Source organism: Primulina tabacum, chromosome 2, assembly GCF_025594145.1.
Source record: "Primulina tabacum isolate GXHZ01 chromosome 2, ASM2559414v2, whole genome shotgun sequence".
Taxonomy (NCBI): Eukaryota; Viridiplantae; Streptophyta; class Magnoliopsida; order Lamiales; family Gesneriaceae; genus Primulina; species Primulina tabacum.
The window spans coordinates 31,682,880-31,700,180 of record NC_134551.1 but is presented as its reverse complement, the minus strand read 5'-3'; the positions used below and the strand labels follow the sequence as shown (position 1 = coordinate 31,700,180).

Below are 17,301 nucleotides of genomic sequence, written 5' to 3'. Positions count from 1 at the left end.
CCACGAGCTACAACTAGACGTAAGTTTTACTACGTTTTGATATGATTTAAAAATATGAGGTTGATGGAATCGAATAGGATTCATATATGGTGTTCTAGACATAGTAGAGATCGTAGAATCGAAACCGGATTGAAGAACAGATATGGTATGGAATTATTATGAATTTCGGAAGATATTGAGTAGGAATCGATATCAGATTTGTATTGTTACTGATTATAAATTGAGAGTTGATTATTATTATGTGTGATGGATATACTGATCAGTATGTATTTGAAGTCAGATCGAAGAACAGACTGTTTATACAATTGTTTTAATTTATCAGATTTGATAAGATTGAAATGATGCCGATTTAGTATCAGATTATGTTAATCGATTGATTATGAGTTATGGAGATTGATATACACTGATCTGTACTACCGGTACTTGGAAATTGGACCATTGTGCCGTCAAAATTTGATAAGACTGAGAGATCTTAAATTGAATTGAATATTGATACAGTAGATTGGATATTAATCAGAACAGAGTTTGAATTAAGCTATACATTGATACAGTGTATTCGATATTGTTATTGCCAGATTGTTTTGGACAGGCAGTGAGTTTGAGACTTCGACAGAACCAGATCGACAAAACGAAAAGAAAGGTATAAGTCAGTGTTAACCGGGAGATCGACTTGAGTCAGATTAGACTTGAGTTTCCCTAAACCACATACGTGTATGTTATTGTTTTCATATTTTTGTATGCTTTGTCTAAGTATGTTGATTTTATTGATGTATACAGAAGCAGTGAATAACAGATAGTTATTGAGTGTGAGTCACTGACAGAGGGGCTAGATTTTGACAGAGCGATCATTGGCCCATTGCACCTTGTCAGAATAGAATTGGCAGACATGCCAAGTCTTTGGTAGATCTGCCAAGACACTGGACGTTTGGTATATCGAGATGCTTCAGATACATATAGCATCCTTATTACAGATTATTCGATATAGACTAGACCAAATTCCAGAAATAAGAACGTACCGCCACCGCGACCGGTAGTAGTAGGTGGGAGACTTGTTACGTTCTTATTCAGACCGGGATCCCTAGATGAGAGATGAGTCGAGTCTGAGAGATTGAGTCAGAGTCTTAGAATCATAGAGTGTGATTCAGAGTCTATATTGATTCATATTTCTTATGTGATACATGTTCGGAATATGAATTAATGTTTGATATCAATTTATGATTTCAGATTATGATATATGTCTTGATATCTATTTCATGCTTTTATATATGCTGTTATAAGAGATGCATGTATACATGATTTATACTGGGATTAAATTCTCACCGGAGTTATCCGGCTGTTGTCTTGTTTGTATGTGTGCATGACAACAGGTGGGACAGTATCAGGGTCGAGAAGATGATGAGAGATCGAGATTAGAGTGGTGATTCCGGACTTTGATGTAGATAGGTTTCATTACTTGATTGTAGTAGTTGAACCTTAATTTGGAACTAGAATGCATGTTGTACAAAACTGGTAGTTTTATACTGTTTGTATATTAGATTAATCCCATTACGTTCCACAGTTTAAAGAAAAAAATTTTATGGCCCTAATTACTTGATTAGTAAATTGATCCTAATAACGATTAAGAAGATAATTAGCGTCCGGGTCCCCACAACAGGTGGTATCACAGCGATAGATCCTTTAGATTGAGATAGAAGATAGAATGAGCGGGGTAGATTGAGTTTTATTTCTTTGCTCGTGATTGCTAGCATGATTTATTTCTTTAATATATGATTTCCTGAATATCTAAATTGATTTGATAATATATATGATTGAGAATGAATCAGACCCGATTCTTGATCAGCTGTAAGATGATCGGAGGATGATTGAAACAGAACTGTTATATCTGGATTATTGATGATTTTGATAATCAGATCTATCTCCTCGAGGAATCACAGAACAGAGAAGTATCTTGATTGATCAGATGGATGTGTCAGAAACTCTAATGGAAACACAGTTACAGAGGTTTCAGTCATTTCAACCGCTGATTTTAAGGGGTACTGAGAGGTTTATTGTTTGCGAAAGTTGGCTAGATGATATAGAGATACTGTTTGATTCACTTAAGTATCCAGAGGAACGAAGAGTTAAACTGATTGGACATCAGTTACGGGAAGTCGCAAAGAGCTGGTGGATTGCAACCAAGGAAGTCTTAGAACAGCGTGGTACAATGATTTCTTGGAAGATCTTCAAAGTTGAATTCTATCGAAGGTTTTTCCCTGCTTCGTACCGAGAGGACAAGAAGGCAGAATTTGAAAATTTGAAACAGGGTCAACTAAACATTGCAGAATATGTTGCCCACTTTTCAACTTTGCTACGTTTTGCTCCTCACGTGGCTGAGAATGATGAAGCTGTGATTGATCGTTTCATCAAGGGATTGAATCCTGAGATATTGACATTGATAAGTGTGAGCCGACCCTATACTTTTATTGATATTTTGAGTAAAGCTAATAGAGCCGAAGCTAGTCTAATGAGACGGAAAGGAGCTTCGTTTGTACTTTCAACATTGAGACCACAACAACCACCTCTCAGACTTGAGATTGGTGGCAGCAGTGGTGGGAAGAAAGATTATTTGGAAGCCAGAGGAAGACTGTTCAAGAGGTCTGGCAGCAGTTTGTCTGGTTCCAGTGGTTCTAGCCAGATTTATACTTGAGTTTATTGCAGCGCTTGCGGAGGGAGACATCCCACAGAGCAATGCCAAGGAGTACTTGGTAGTTGCAACATTTGTAAACAGCAAGGACACTTTGCTAGAGTATGTCCACAAAGAGATCCCCGAAGAGTCCAGGGAACAGAAACATCTGGTGACAGTTACCGAAGAACAGACCCCGGATGCACTTGATGATATAGTGACAGGTAGTTGTTCTTTATGATTATCCTGTATTGGGATTGATAGATACTAGTGCATCCTATACGTTATTTTTGAACGAATTGCATTGATTTATGTATTATCTGTTGAGTACTTCTCTGCTGTAGTAGTTTATCTCTTCAGTTTTGGGAAGCGATTTGATATCAGTAAATTCTGTAAGCATCGTATACTACAGTGGGGTGAGAATGCGATTGAGTTAGCTGGTATTGTACTTGTGTGTCTGAGTATGACTGCATTACTGATATGGCTATGCTGATCAAGTACAGAGTTACCATAAACGGATTTTAGAAGATGGTAAGATTCGGACCTGAAATGGCCAAAGAATGAATATAGTACGGTAAGGATTCTAGATTTAGAATTCCTTTGATATCCGTGTTATTTATGATTTGAGTAATACCGAAAGGAACAGAGGTACTCCTTATGTATTCAGTTGTTGAATATTTGAAGACGATATTGAATATTTTGAAAACTGAGATATGGTATACAGAAACTGTTAAAATGTGAATCTTGATTGAGACAAGTTATATTCAGGGCTTGTTATATTCAAAGATGATATATCTGTTGATCTTAGCGGAGTGAGATCATGATTAATTGGTCAAAATTGACGTCAGTGTTAGATATTGGCAGTTCTATGAGTATTAGCAGGCTATTATCTATCACTGATGTTCTGAATTTGATTTGATATTTCGGTTTTTCAGAATGAATATTTGAAACAGATGGTAGACTGTAGAAATTTGATATTGTGCTAGTTGAATCAGAACAGATTTTGAGAATTAAAGCGACTCAGAAAGTTGATCAGAATGTTCAGAAATTGATATCGATAGTTGGAGCGGGGTATCAATCAGAATATCAGGTATGTGGTACTGTATAGTATGTGAATAACTGACTTATTGTGTCAGATGTTTCGGATTTGAAACGAAAGATATTGTCAGATATGTACAGTAAGTAATTCAGTATTCATCCTGGTGATCGAAAGAAAGAAACCATGAAATTGGTTATATAGCTTATCGATTCCTGAATGGAAATAAGATCACATTTCCAGGGAAGTCGTGATGAAGCTATTGCAATGCTGCCGAAAGAGAGCATTGATTTGAGTTAAGAATGACTGATTGACCAAGTCTGCGAATTTTAATTCGTACATAAGAACGTACAGACAGGACCCGATGACAGAGATTTATGTCAGAAAAGTGTTCAGATTGCATGAAATGCCGGAGTTGATTGGATTAGATCATAATTTTTGGTTTATTTGTACATTGGAACAGTTTACAGTAGGTTCTAGGTACAAACTGACAGCTGAGTACCATATATCATCCTCAAACTGACAGATAATAAGAGCCGACTATCAAGACATTAGAAGATATACTTTGAAACGTCTTGTCCTCTTCATTGCTTTAAAAATATTAGAAATTTGTTTTTTAAACACTCAATTTTCGGCCATGTACCTTTCTCACAAGAAAATATTTTTATAAAATATTTTACCCTTTAAAATTAAACATTAACGAACTAGCATTTTAAAAACCAAGTGCAATAGTGATAAAATGAAATCGTCGCATATTTTATCAAACCTAAAAAGCAATAATTTGAAAAGAATAGCCCATACTAAACCTCTCCAAAATCTCTCAAATGCATAAATAAATAATCTTAAAAATCTTTAATCATAAAGCATGAGTCAAAAGTCATAATGCGGAAAAAGTAGAAGCGCTGGTCCTCGGGTTGTGTGCGCATTCAGTCCAGTCAAATCACTCATCAAGTCCTCCCTCAATACCACCTGCATCCATCACACCTAGTGAGTCTAAAGACTCAACACACCATAATCTTTATAACGAGTAATACGTAATACAGTCAACATATAACGGTGAAAAATACTTGTACTTAAAATATCGTTTTAATGAAGATGCATAAACATAAACATTTTCGTAAACATTTTCATGATGCATAAAACTTTAAACATAAACATTTTCATGACATGCAAACATGAATTTTCTTTTCCTCAACATGACATGACATAAAACCTTAAACATAATCATGAACATTTCCTTTTCCTATTTTTGTTGAATTCAGATCGTTAATTGTGACTTTCCTCAACATGACATGAAAATCGATGGATCCATCAACATATAACCACAGTACTGGGCGGCGGGGACATCAGCGACACTCTCACCGGTCAACTGAGCCTTGGCCTATCATGATCGAATAGAAATACGATCGTCGGGGCTCTCTCTGGGGCCTTCTCCCATAAATGGGCTCCCTCTGGGGCCTTCTCCCCTCACGACATTCTCATTCTTACCTCAAACCTCATATCCTCATAACCTCATATTTGCAATAATGGAAACATGATCGTCGGGCTCCCACTGGGACCATCACGACGTCGCCATCATTAACGAATTAGTCACAACCACTTCACTTCCTTCAACATTTTTCATTCACATCACTTTAGAAAAATCGTGAATAATATTTGCATTTTTCATTTTGAAACCAAGCATGCAACATGTATTTTGAATGTCTTCCATAAATCATAAAAATTCCTTAAACACTTAAAAATCATATTTTTATCATGAACAATTCATAAACATTTAAAAATAATCGTAATTTCATAAAAACAGCATTTAGGGCACTGCCATGACGTTTACTAATTTTTAGGTGTAAAAAGACCGTTTTACCTCTGGGCTCGACATTTTACGTTTTCGACTTTTTCCTTGTTTTCATGACTCTAACATGTCCCATATAATTATTTAAACCTAAATTAATTTTCCCATAATTTTATTTGGCTTAAAACTTAGACTTTTTCATTTATCTTTAATTAATTGTTTTGACGGTGTTTTAATCTAGAAGAATCCCAAACTTCAATATAAAATTCTTAAATTACAAACTTAGACTTTTAATAATTATTTAAGCTTAAACATAATTTTTCATAATTTTATAAAGCTTAAAACTAGGCGTTTCAATTAACTCGTTAATTAGCGTTTCGTGCGGCGATTAAATCCCGGATAAATCCAAAACTCATTATTTTGATCCCAAATTTTAAACATAACATTTTTAAAATTTATTCTACCCTTTCAAGTCATGAGCCACCCCCGTGGAACCACAATTTCGTTTTTTGTTATTAAAATCTCGTTTTTGACACATTATCGAACCACCCGAGCCATCTCCCAATTTACCCGAGCCACGCCCGAGCCACCTCGAGCCAAAACCTAGCCAATTCATCTAGGGACCCTTCTGTGCAAGCCCAGCCCAAAAACATGACCCTAACCCGCTCAAAAAGCCTACTGAACTTGACCCAATTCTGCACTCCCCTTGAACTCACGCTAGAAGACTCCTAGTCCTCCTAGGTCACCTCCAGCCGAGCCACCCCCGAGCCTTGCCGACCCTGACTACCCCTGGACCACGCCCAGACCAAGACCAGACCAGCCCAGACCCCTGGACCAGCGCACAAGCCAGCTGAAGGAAGAAACAGCCTGTGCGTGGCTCTATGATGCAACCCTCACGGTTTCCTTGTTTTGTTTGAGCCAGCAGCGAGCCAGCCGCACCAGCCCCTACCCCGACCCCTGCCCATGACCCTTGGACCCTGATGAACCACCTAGCTTGCCCCCAGACCGAGCTTCAACCCTCTCTTCTCTCCCGAACAGATTCTACACGTGAATATGGGAGGAGTCCCACTTCGGGTGGACTCCTTCCCCAAGCCTAGATTTTGAAGCCTAGCCACCCTAGGACCCAACCCAGCCCTAGACCGAGACCACTTATGACTCTGATCGAGCCCTGATCGATCCCCCAAAGCCCATGCAAACAATCGAGTCCCTTGAACCACACATGCACATGAACTCTTAAAAAAAAACTCACGGCTCCTTCTTAACTTTCTTGCCCACGGTTCCAGCATATTTCTTTTTTCTTTGCAGCGTTTTCCATGTTTTCTAAGGCCCTAAACTTGTGTAAAACTTTCCCCTTAACAACCTATTTCATGGCAGCCCCTTAGACAACAATAAAACATGATTTTGGAATCAAAATTCATGGATTTCATACATGTAGGTGCAATATTCCGAAAATAATCAAAAGAATTTCATGTTTTTCATGCACACGATATTTAAAATGATATTACGATGTGATAGATGAGAAAAGGAGATGTATAGCATGCCTTTGCGTATTTAACGCACGATTATTCGTTGACGATTGAGGAACAGACATGAACCTTGGCTTTGAAACCCCTTGAACCTCACGAAAATACTTCCCAATTGTGGTCTGTGTGTGCGCCGTATATGTTGTGCTTTTTGAAGAGAGTCTTCTCAATTTTTAAAAGAGTGGCCGAGAGTTTGTTGTTGCTAGAATAGGGTTTTTAATTATTTAACACTTTAAATACTAATTTGATTACTAACTAGGCCTTAGGCCTAATAAGCCATTAAATTAGGCCCATTAGTCTAATTAGGATTTTAAATAAAATATTAACAATATTTTGTTTAATTAAACATGTGAATTTATTAGCCGAGTTGCCAAAAAGCTCGTATTTTAGTTGAAAAACCAACACCGATAAAAATTTACGTCCCGGCGTATTAAATTCACCTCACAACCCCTCATTTTAAAAAATACTAAAAGCATCAATCATATTTTAAAAACAATTATTTATTAAAAACATTTTCTGTTTTTTCAGCCCTCGGTCTCCGTTCCTCGATCGCAACTCGAATAACCTTTAAAAAAATACATTTTAATACAACCATGTAGAAAAGTATATTTTAAACATGCAATTATGCACAACATAATTAGTCAATGCAATTAAAACATTTAATTAAAATACAAGATAATTTAATAATTGCATTCATGTGGTTCGTGTGGACCTTAAAATTTTCGGGGCGTTACAATCTCCCCCCCTTAAATTGAATTTCGTCCTCGAAATTCGCTTATCCTTAATAACCCAAAGTTTAGACTTAATTCTAGTATCCCAAAAATCCACGCTTCCGCTGCGCTACTCAGATAAAACTTAAATTCTAAAAGGTCCTTACGTCTCCTTGATCCCAATTAAATTTTCCTTATAAATCCTTATTTGCGAATTGCAACTTAAAAAACCCATAATGACTTAGTGTTCTTACTACTATGACATCGAATTCCAATTTTGCTTACAATTCCCAATATAGAGAGACGAATAACTAAACTTATCGTATATTGTTTTTCTTATTTTATACCCAAAACTTTCATCAACTTATCAAATTTCAATCTTAAAATCCCAAACGCATCCGCTAACTCTTAAATTTTCAAGCCTAATATCGATTCCTCCTTAAAAACCATTGATTAATATTCCTTATAACATTGTAACCTAATATATCCCAAGGTTTCAAATATTCTTAAAAAAATCTAAACCCTCAAAATTCTTAATATTTAACCCATTTAATTATCGCTTATTGCTAAACTAGTCCCTAAATTCCTTAAAAATTGCAACAATCAATTCTTAATTTCCTCAAAATTATCTTAATTGGTCTTTAATTTCGAAAATCCTACGATTAACCCATAAGTTTTTATTATTCTTAATTTCCTTCTACGGGTTTCCCCATGACATAATTTCAATAAACTTAAACTTATTTACCCAAAAATATATTTCTATAACCAATCTTACTTTTCATCAACATAAAATCCCAATTTATCTATTTTCTTATTCTCAAAGTCGTTGTAATCCTCGAATAATTAATACTTACGTCTAATTCCCAAAAATTAATTCGACTAGTAACCATGAATCATAAATATTTTCTTAGAGAATCTATGTGTCCCAAAGCATTCATAATATTCTCGATTAACTTATAGCCCAAAAATTAGAACGTCAATTCTAAAACCCAAAAATCAACATCGTCCAATCCCACCACAAAACCAACATGCGTTAGATTCAAATAATTTCTTATTTCATATCCTCATGCAGGTAACATCATACTGAATCATATAAAGCATGTAAAACTTACAAATTTGAGGCTTGACGACTGATCTTCCCGGCGCTGATGGTGGCACAACTCTTTACAGGACCTTTGCTCTGATACCAACTGAAACGTCCTGTCCTCTTCATTGCTTTAAAAGTACTAGAATTTTTTTTAAACACTCAATTTTCGGCCATGTACCTTTCTCACATGAAAATATTTTTATAAAAATTTTATTCTTTAAAATTAAACATTAACCAACTAGCATTTTAAAAATCAAGTGCAATAGTGATAAAATGAAATCGTCGCATATTTTACCAAACCTAAAAAGCAATAATTTGAAAAAAAATAGCACATACTCAACCTCTCAAAAATCTCTCAAATGCATAAATAAATAATCTTAAAAATCTTTAATCATAAAGCATGAGTCGAAAGTCATAATGCGGAAAAAGTAGAAGCGCTGGTCCTCGGGTTGTGTGCGCCTTCAGTCCAGTCAAATCACTCATCAAGTCCTCCCTCAATACCACCTGCATCCATCACACCTAGTGAGTCTAAAGACTCAACACACCATAATCTTTATAACGAGTAATACGTAATACAGTCAACATATAACAGTGAAAAATACTTGTACTTAAAATATCGTTTTAATGAAGATGCATAAACATAAATATTTTCGTAAACATTTTCATGATGCATAAAACTTTAAACATAAACATTTTCATGACATGCAAACATGAATTTCCTTTTCCTCAACATGACATTACATAAAACCTTAAACATAATCATCAACATTTCCTTTTCCCTTTTTGTTGAATTCAGATCGTTAATTGTGACTTTCCTCAACATGACATGAAAATCGATGGATCCATCTACATATAAACACAGTACTGGGCGGCGGGGACATCAGCGACACTCTCACCGGTCAACTGAGCCTTGGCCTATCATGATCGAATAGAAATACGATCGTCGGGGCTCCCTCTGGGGCCTTCTCCCATAAATGGGCTCCCTCTGGGGCCTTCTCCCCTCACGACATTCTCATTCTTACCTCAAACCTTCATATCTTCATAACCTCATATTCGCAATAATGGAAACACGATCGTCGGGCTCCCACTGGGACCATCACGACGTCGCCATCATTAACGAATTAGTCACAACCACTTCACTTCCTTCAACATTTTTCATTCACATCACTTTAGAAAAATCGTGAATAATATTTGCATTTTTCATTTTGAAACCAAGCATGCAACATGTATTTTGAATGTCTTCCATAAATCATAAAAATTCCTTAAACATTTAAAAATCATATTTTTATCATGAACAATTCATAAACATTTAAAAATAATCGTAATTTCATAAAAACAGCATTTAGGGCACTCCCATGACGTTTACTAATTTTTAGGTGTAAAAAGACCGTTTTACCTCTAGGCTCGACATTTTACGTTTTCGACTTTTTCCTTGATTTCATGACTCTAACATGTCCCAAATAATTATTTAAACCTAAATTAATTTTTCCATAATTTTATTTGGTTTATTAAAACTTAGACTTTTTCATTTATCTTTAATTAATTGTTTTGACGGTGTTTTAATCTCGAAGAATCCCAAACTTCAATATAAAATTCCTAAATTACAAACTTAGACTTTTAATAATTATTTAAGCTTAAACATAATTTTTCATAATTTTATAAAGCATAAAACTAGGCGTTTCAATTAACTCGTTAATTAGCGTTTCGTGCGGCGATTAAATCCCGGATAAATCCAAAACTCATTATTTTGATCCCAAATTTTAAACATAACATTTTTAAGATTTATTCTACCCTTTCAAGTCACGAGCCACCCCCGTGGACCCACAATTTCGTTTTTTGTTATTAAAATCTCGTTTTTGACACATTATCGAACCACCCGAGCCATCTCCCAATTTACCCGAGCCACGCCCGAGCCACCTTGAGCCAAAACCTAGCCAATTCATCTAGGGACCCTACTGTGCAAGCCCAGCCCGAAAACATGACCCTAACCCGCTCAAAAAGCCTACTGAACTTGACCCAATTCTGCACTCCCCTTGAACTCACGCTAGAAGACTCCTAGTCCTCCTAGGTCACCTCCAGCCGAGCCACCCCCAAGCCTAGCCGACCCTGACTACCCCTGGAACACGCCCTGACCAAGCCCAGACCAGCCCAGACCCCTGGACCAGCGCACAAGCCAGCTGAAGGAGGAAACAGCCTGTGCGTGGCTCTATGATGCAACCCTCACGGTTTCCTTGTTTTTGTCGAGCCAGCAGCGAGCCAGCCGCACCAGCCCCTAGCCCGACCCCTGCCCATGACCCTTGCACCCTGATGAACCACCTAGCTTGCCCCCAGACCGAGCTGCAACCCTCTCTTCTCTCCCGAGCAGATTCTACACGTGAATATGGGAGGAGTCCCACTTCGGGTGGACTCCTTCCCCAAGCCTAGAACTTGAACCTAGCCACCCTAGGACCCAACCCAGCCCTAGACCGAGACCACCCATGACCCTGATCGAGCCCTGATCTAGCCCCCAAAGCCCATGCAAACAATCGAGTCCCTTGAACCACACATGCACATGAACTCTTAAAAAAAAACTCACGGCTACAAGAATATAGCCTTTTAGTGGCATTCAAAAATGTCCTTAGATTAAGAATATAGTGACATTTATCTTCTAGTGACACCCGAAAACAATGTCGTCTATTCTCGTGTCGGCTAAAGGTTAGTGACATTATGTAGTGTCAGTATATAATACTAAAACCGACATCATAAATACCTCGATTTAAAGATACAAAGAAATTGCAAATTGTCACCAAAGACATGTAATGAAGACACTTACAAATGCCTCCTTTTGTGTTAATGAGGACATTTATAAGTGCCTTTGTTTTATATTAATATGGACACAATTGAATGTCTTCTATTACTATATATAATGACAATGATAGATTCCTCCTTAATCTATTTACAAAGACACTGAAAAATGTCCATATATCAGTTTATAAGGACACTTTATAATGCCTTAACTTCAAGATTTTTTAACAATATTCTAATTCTTTTTTTCACAATCAATTCATACATTTGATATTTTAACATAAAATAATATTAAAACTTTTAAAGAACGTAAAATGAATCAAAATAATATAAATCAAGGTAATAATATATAATTGCTGAAACTGTTCACTGCGATACATTTCAGTCGATGAATAAATACAATGTTGCTACAATACAAAAAACAACTAAATTTGCTTAGCAACATCTTGGAACATCATATTTTAAACAAAATTTGGTCTTCTTGTTACCTGCGAGTACAATTTATATATGTTTAGAAATAAAATAAAAGTATAAAAATAAAAAGTGAATAATAATCATTTCAAAAGATCAAAAATCATATCAAACGACAAAAAAACAGGTTCTCACACATAACTCTTAGATATGTATGTGCAACATATGCAGACATCTACTACTTTCGAATGAAATATTGTGATATCTTGAATCACGCGTCAGGCATAAAAAACAAAGTTACAAAGGGCAATTGACTATAATATATGAACAATGTTTCCAAAACCTCAAATTCATGGCGCTTTTTCCTTTGTTGTGAAGAAAAGCATTACAGTCTGTAAGATCGTAAATAATACTACTCGAGATTCCTGAACAGATTCTTTTCCCATCTGGTCTCATCTCATCATCCTCAGCTGCAAAGGAAAGCATGCAGAATTAGATATCTAGAGTAAGAATTTAGAAAAGAACAAAGCTAACTGAACAAGTCAAAAAACTCTTTTCCCATTGCTTAATGCAGCAGCATTTGGAGCTGCAAAAGACAAGAGAATCTGTCTTTCAGTATGTGCCAATAATGACCTAGCCTCATCCCCTTCCTTCTTCAATCTTGCAATAACACGACACGCAGCATCATGCTAAAAGACATGGAAGAAACTATTTAACCAAAAACAGCACACTGAGAAATCCACCATACTTTTAATAATTCTCAGGTTACAAACGAAAGAAATTTATTGAGAGGAGAGGCTCTATACACTGAAACCAACCAAAAATAATGAAGGATAATCAAAATCCAAATTACGGAAATGATGTAATCACATTTTGTTCACTTAAAAAACATACTACTTTTTCGAAGGAAGAAAAGGATAGCATACTTACATCTAGGACATAATAAATCCTTAGTACATGGAAGGATTCGGCCTCTGTTGCAGGTCAAGCATGGGAAGAGTTAGCATCAGAGAGAACTCAAGTTTACCAACTTGTTATATTTAAGACTAGTCCATATTACTGACCATTAATGAGGCAAAAAACAATAAGTAGCCGAAATGCATCTTACGGTGTATTCACTTTTGATGAGCCTCTGAACAAGTTAACGATTCGATTCCTACTACAAGAAAAAAAAGGCAAGAAACAACTAAATATATTGGAAATAATAAGCATGATAATGTAAACATTTGTGAACTTTTCAGAGTTCTATGAACACAGGAACAGAGTTGAACAAATTTCTTATTAGTAAAGACAAATATTATTCAACTAAGCCACTTTAAGTTTATTAATTCCATTTGAACATCCTACAGAAAACCTTCAGAATCCAAAAACAAAAAAATAAAAGAAAATAAAGAAACTCACTGTTCTGTCAAGTGTCCATAAATGATGACTTTAGATGGAGAACTTGAATTTAAAACTGTTGATGTGAAGTATCGTGAATAAAAAGCAAGAATTGTTAATTTCATGCCAAGAATTTGAAAGGGGGTACATTGTTTAGTTTATGAAATAAAACGAACCAAGAACATTTTCTCATGATTATTAAAATACAAAACATACATGTTGCCTCCATCCTTCATGATTATTCCAGGTATATTTCCACTCAGCATGTTGCTAGTCAAAAAACTACAACAGTAAGATCATTTGGTTAGAAACGTGTTGGCAATGAATAAAATTACTGGTTGAGAAAATGCACCAGAAAAGAAGTGAACCAGGTTAAGTAAGAAGAGAAAAGCCTGATTTATAGCATATTATCATACTTCCATCAGGATAGATTCTTTCTCTACAGATGATAATACTTCATTAAAAAAAATTGCAGAACATTATAGTAACACAAATTTCAGATTTCTGGCAATGTTATTTTGAATCCCTCCCATTAATTTATTGAAACTGACATCCCTGTCAATGCGAATGAAAAAAAAAATATTGTCGATACAGATTTAGAATGTCATTTTTCATTAATTTTCAGATTAATAGTTTTTAATTTTTCCAAGAAAAAAAGGAGTGCACTCTGGTAGGAGAAAACACAATTGAAAGAGTAACATGATCACAATAGTCAGTTTAATATCTGAATGATACAATAGCAAGAGTGTAACAAAATGAGACGAATTTAATAGTTCTAAGGAGTGGTCAAGAATCAAAATGGATTGAATTGCCAAAACAATGTAGGTTATCATACCTCCAATCTCCATCAAATAAGCATTCAATGTACAACACCAGTAAATTCCAACATTGTCAATTGTCATTTTTCCTCAAGAGGTTAAGGGTCCTCATTTCCTCCAACTCAGCATACACAGTTCATAGAATTAGAAACATTTACAAATCAAATTGTTGCGAAAGAAGTATTTTTTTCATTAAGGAACATGTCTTTTACTTAGTTTATCATATTGATTTAAGGAAAATCCATCGAACTCAATTGGTTGAGGTTTGATGGTCACCAGTGGATAGATGGTGTATCTGCACCAAATAGCTGACTAAGAGAGTAAAATAAAGGAGGAAAAAAATGCAAGTCCCAAGAAAATAATACTAGAAATTCAAATCTTCTGAAAAAGAGAAGGTTCTATTATTTTTTCCAGTTGTGAATGAAGTCAGGAAATCTCACCAAGAACTAGGCTGGAAATCTCGAACAAGACGGCACAAGAAATTGCAGAAACAAGACTCGCTCTAGGGCTTCGAGTCGCCCGAATCGAGGCTCAAATCCTTCGATTCATGGCTTAGACCGAAGCTACACGTCATGAGCCATGATTCACGGTGGCTCTGGTGGCAGAAGGTGGTGTTGTGCAATGATTCAAGGGATTGGAAGGAAGCCGATTTGGGATGAGATAATGAGATTGTTGGAGAGAAATTTTTTTAAGAGATGTATGGCAGTGAGAGTGAGAGTGAGAGAGAGAGAGAGAGAGATTAAAAAATTGGAAATGAGTGGGAAAAATAAAAACTTTTAGTGGCATTCATTAAAAACGTCATTATAACATATCTAATTTAATATTTTTTTAATTAAAAATTTTATGTGTAACCAGTGTCATGATATGTATGTAATAACGACATTATTTTAAAAATGTCACTAACAAAATGTCAGTATAGCCATTTTTTCTTGTAGTGTTAACTTTCTTGCCCACGTTTCCAGCATATTTCTTTTTTCTTTGCAGCATTTTCCATGTTTTCTAAGGCCCTAAACTTGTGTAAAACTTTTCCCTTAACAACCTATTTCATGGCAGCTCCTTAGACAACAATAAAACATGATTTTGGAATCAAAATTCATGGATTTCATACATGTAGGTGCAATATTCCGAAAATAATCAAAAGAATTTCATGTTTTTCATGCACACGATATTTAAAACGATACTACGATGTGATAGATGAGAAAAGGAGATGTATGGCGTGCCTTTGCGTATTTAACGCACGATTATTCGTTGACTATTGAGGAACAGACATGAACCTTGGCTTTGAAACCCCTTGAACTTCACGAAAATCCTTCCCAATTGTGGTCTGTGTGTGTGCCGTATATGTTGTGCTTTTTGAAGAGAGTCTTCTCAATTTTTAAAAGAGTGGCCGAGAGTTTGTTGTTGCTAGAATAGGGTTTTTAATTATTTAACACTTTAAATACTAATTTGATTACTAACTAGGCCTTAGGCCTAATAAGCCATTAAATTAAGCCCATTAGTCTAATTAGGATTTTAAATAAAATATTAACAATGTTTTGTTTAATTCAACATGTGAATTTATTAGCCGGGTTGTCAAAACGCTCGTATTTTAGTTGAAAAACCAACACCGATAAAAATTTACGTCCCGGCGTATTAAATTCACCTCACAACCCCTCATTTTCAAAAATACTAAAAAACATCAATCATATTTTAAAAACAATTATTTATTAAAAACATTTTCTATTTTTTTCAGCCCTCGGTCTCCGTTCCTCGATCGCAACTCGAATAACCTTTAAAAAAATACATTTTAATACAACCATGTAGAAAAGTATATTTTAAACATGCAATTATGCACAACATAATTAGTCCATGCAATTAAAACATTTAATTAAAATACAAGATAATTTAATAATTGCATGCATGTGGTTCGCGTGGACCTTAAAATTTTCGGGGCGTTACATACTTAGAACTACAATGCTTGATTTTGGCACTGGTTGGCAAGATTCTTTGCCATTTTGTGAGTTATCGTACAGCGCAGCTATCAAACGAATATTGAGATGGAACCGTTGTACAGAAAGAAGTGCAGATTCTTTATTTATTGCGATAATATCTCTGTGGTACCTGAGATTGAACCTGACATAGTCAGAGATATAACAGAAAATTGGAATTGATTCGGAAGAGGATAAAGACAGATCAGTATAGACTGGATAAATATGCCGATATCAGTCGACAGCTGTTGGTAATTACAACAAGAGTTTAAATATTGAATGGATTTGGCACTAAACAGACTTGGTAACAGATGATGGTGTTGATCTATTTTGAGTTGTTGATTAGTATATACGGATATGGTATAGCCAGTATTTTGATATCGATTATATCAGAATTACCTCAAGTCGTATTATGACATTATACTTCTTGAATTAATATTCCAGATTGGAATCAGAATCAATAGAAGAAAAATAATTCAGAATGAAGACTATTCCACAGCTGAAAATTCAGTAGAATTATTAAGGAATTAAAGAAGATACTTGGGAAACAGAATCTGATATGAGACATGAATTTTCCAGAATTATGGCTCTGATGTGAGTATTTAATTCAGCTTCTATTATTTCTTCCTGTTTATTGCATTGGATCTTATTGCTTAGGAGATGATTGTCTGTCATTTCGAGGACAAAATCATTTCTTAGAGGGGGAGAAATGTAATGCCCGAGATTTGAGTGTGATACTTATGAATTGGTATATATTATGAATAAGGCGATAGAAGAACAGACGGGAAGAAGCGGCGTTGCAATTTGAGTGTTTTGGCAAAGAGAGACCGCACTCGCGCCAAGAAATTCTACCGCACCCGCGGTGACTGGCCAGTAGGGTACGTTTTTGGTGAAAGAAGACAGCGCACCCGCGGTACAAGACAGAGCGCCCCCGCGGTGGTGCTACAGTAAGGTGAGCGCACCCGCGGTATAAAGCATAGCGCACCCGCGGTTCTTACTTCTGGAAAAATTGATGTATATCAGTACACCGAGCGCACCCACGGTCCAAGGTATAGCGCACCCGCGGTGCGACGTGCAATATGAAGATTTAGCCACATGTTTTACATGCAATTGAGATATATATATAGATGTTGA

General features: G+C 35.8%; 1 protein-coding gene and 1 long non-coding RNA gene across 11 annotated transcripts; one reads left to right on the top strand and one right to left on the bottom strand.

Moving 5' to 3' along the window:
• Positions 1-11,904: 11,904 nt before the first annotated feature.
• On the top strand, positions 11,905-13,163 carry LOC142531571 (uncharacterized). The gene is made up of 3 exons (XR_012816331.1): positions 11,905-11,994; positions 12,499-12,955; positions 13,048-13,163. It is a non-coding gene; the product is annotated as an uncharacterized LOC142531571 (long non-coding RNA).
• Positions 11,922-14,898, bottom strand: LOC142531538 (putative LRR receptor-like serine/threonine-protein kinase RFK1). Of its 10 annotated transcripts, XM_075637717.1 has the most exons (7): positions 14,641-14,898; positions 13,872-13,937; positions 13,599-13,664; positions 13,111-13,161; positions 12,933-12,976; positions 12,346-12,472; positions 11,922-12,079 (listed from the first exon to the last, which is right to left on the bottom strand). In XM_075637717.1, the coding sequence occupies exons 2-7, from the start codon at positions 13,913-13,915 to the stop codon at positions 12,076-12,078; spliced, it is 336 nt and encodes a 111-aa protein (XP_075493832.1). In that variant the 5' UTR covers positions 13,916-13,937; positions 14,641-14,898; the 3' UTR covers positions 11,922-12,075. The 10 variants fall into 10 exon arrangements, 2 of the variants coding, with proteins under 2 accessions (XP_075493832.1, XP_075493824.1); XR_012816325.1 differs by lacking the exon at positions 11,922-12,079 and having other exon boundaries at positions 12,123-12,655; XM_075637709.1 differs by lacking the exon at positions 11,922-12,079 and having other exon boundaries at positions 12,123-12,472.
• Positions 14,899-17,301: the final 2,403 nt, after the last annotated feature.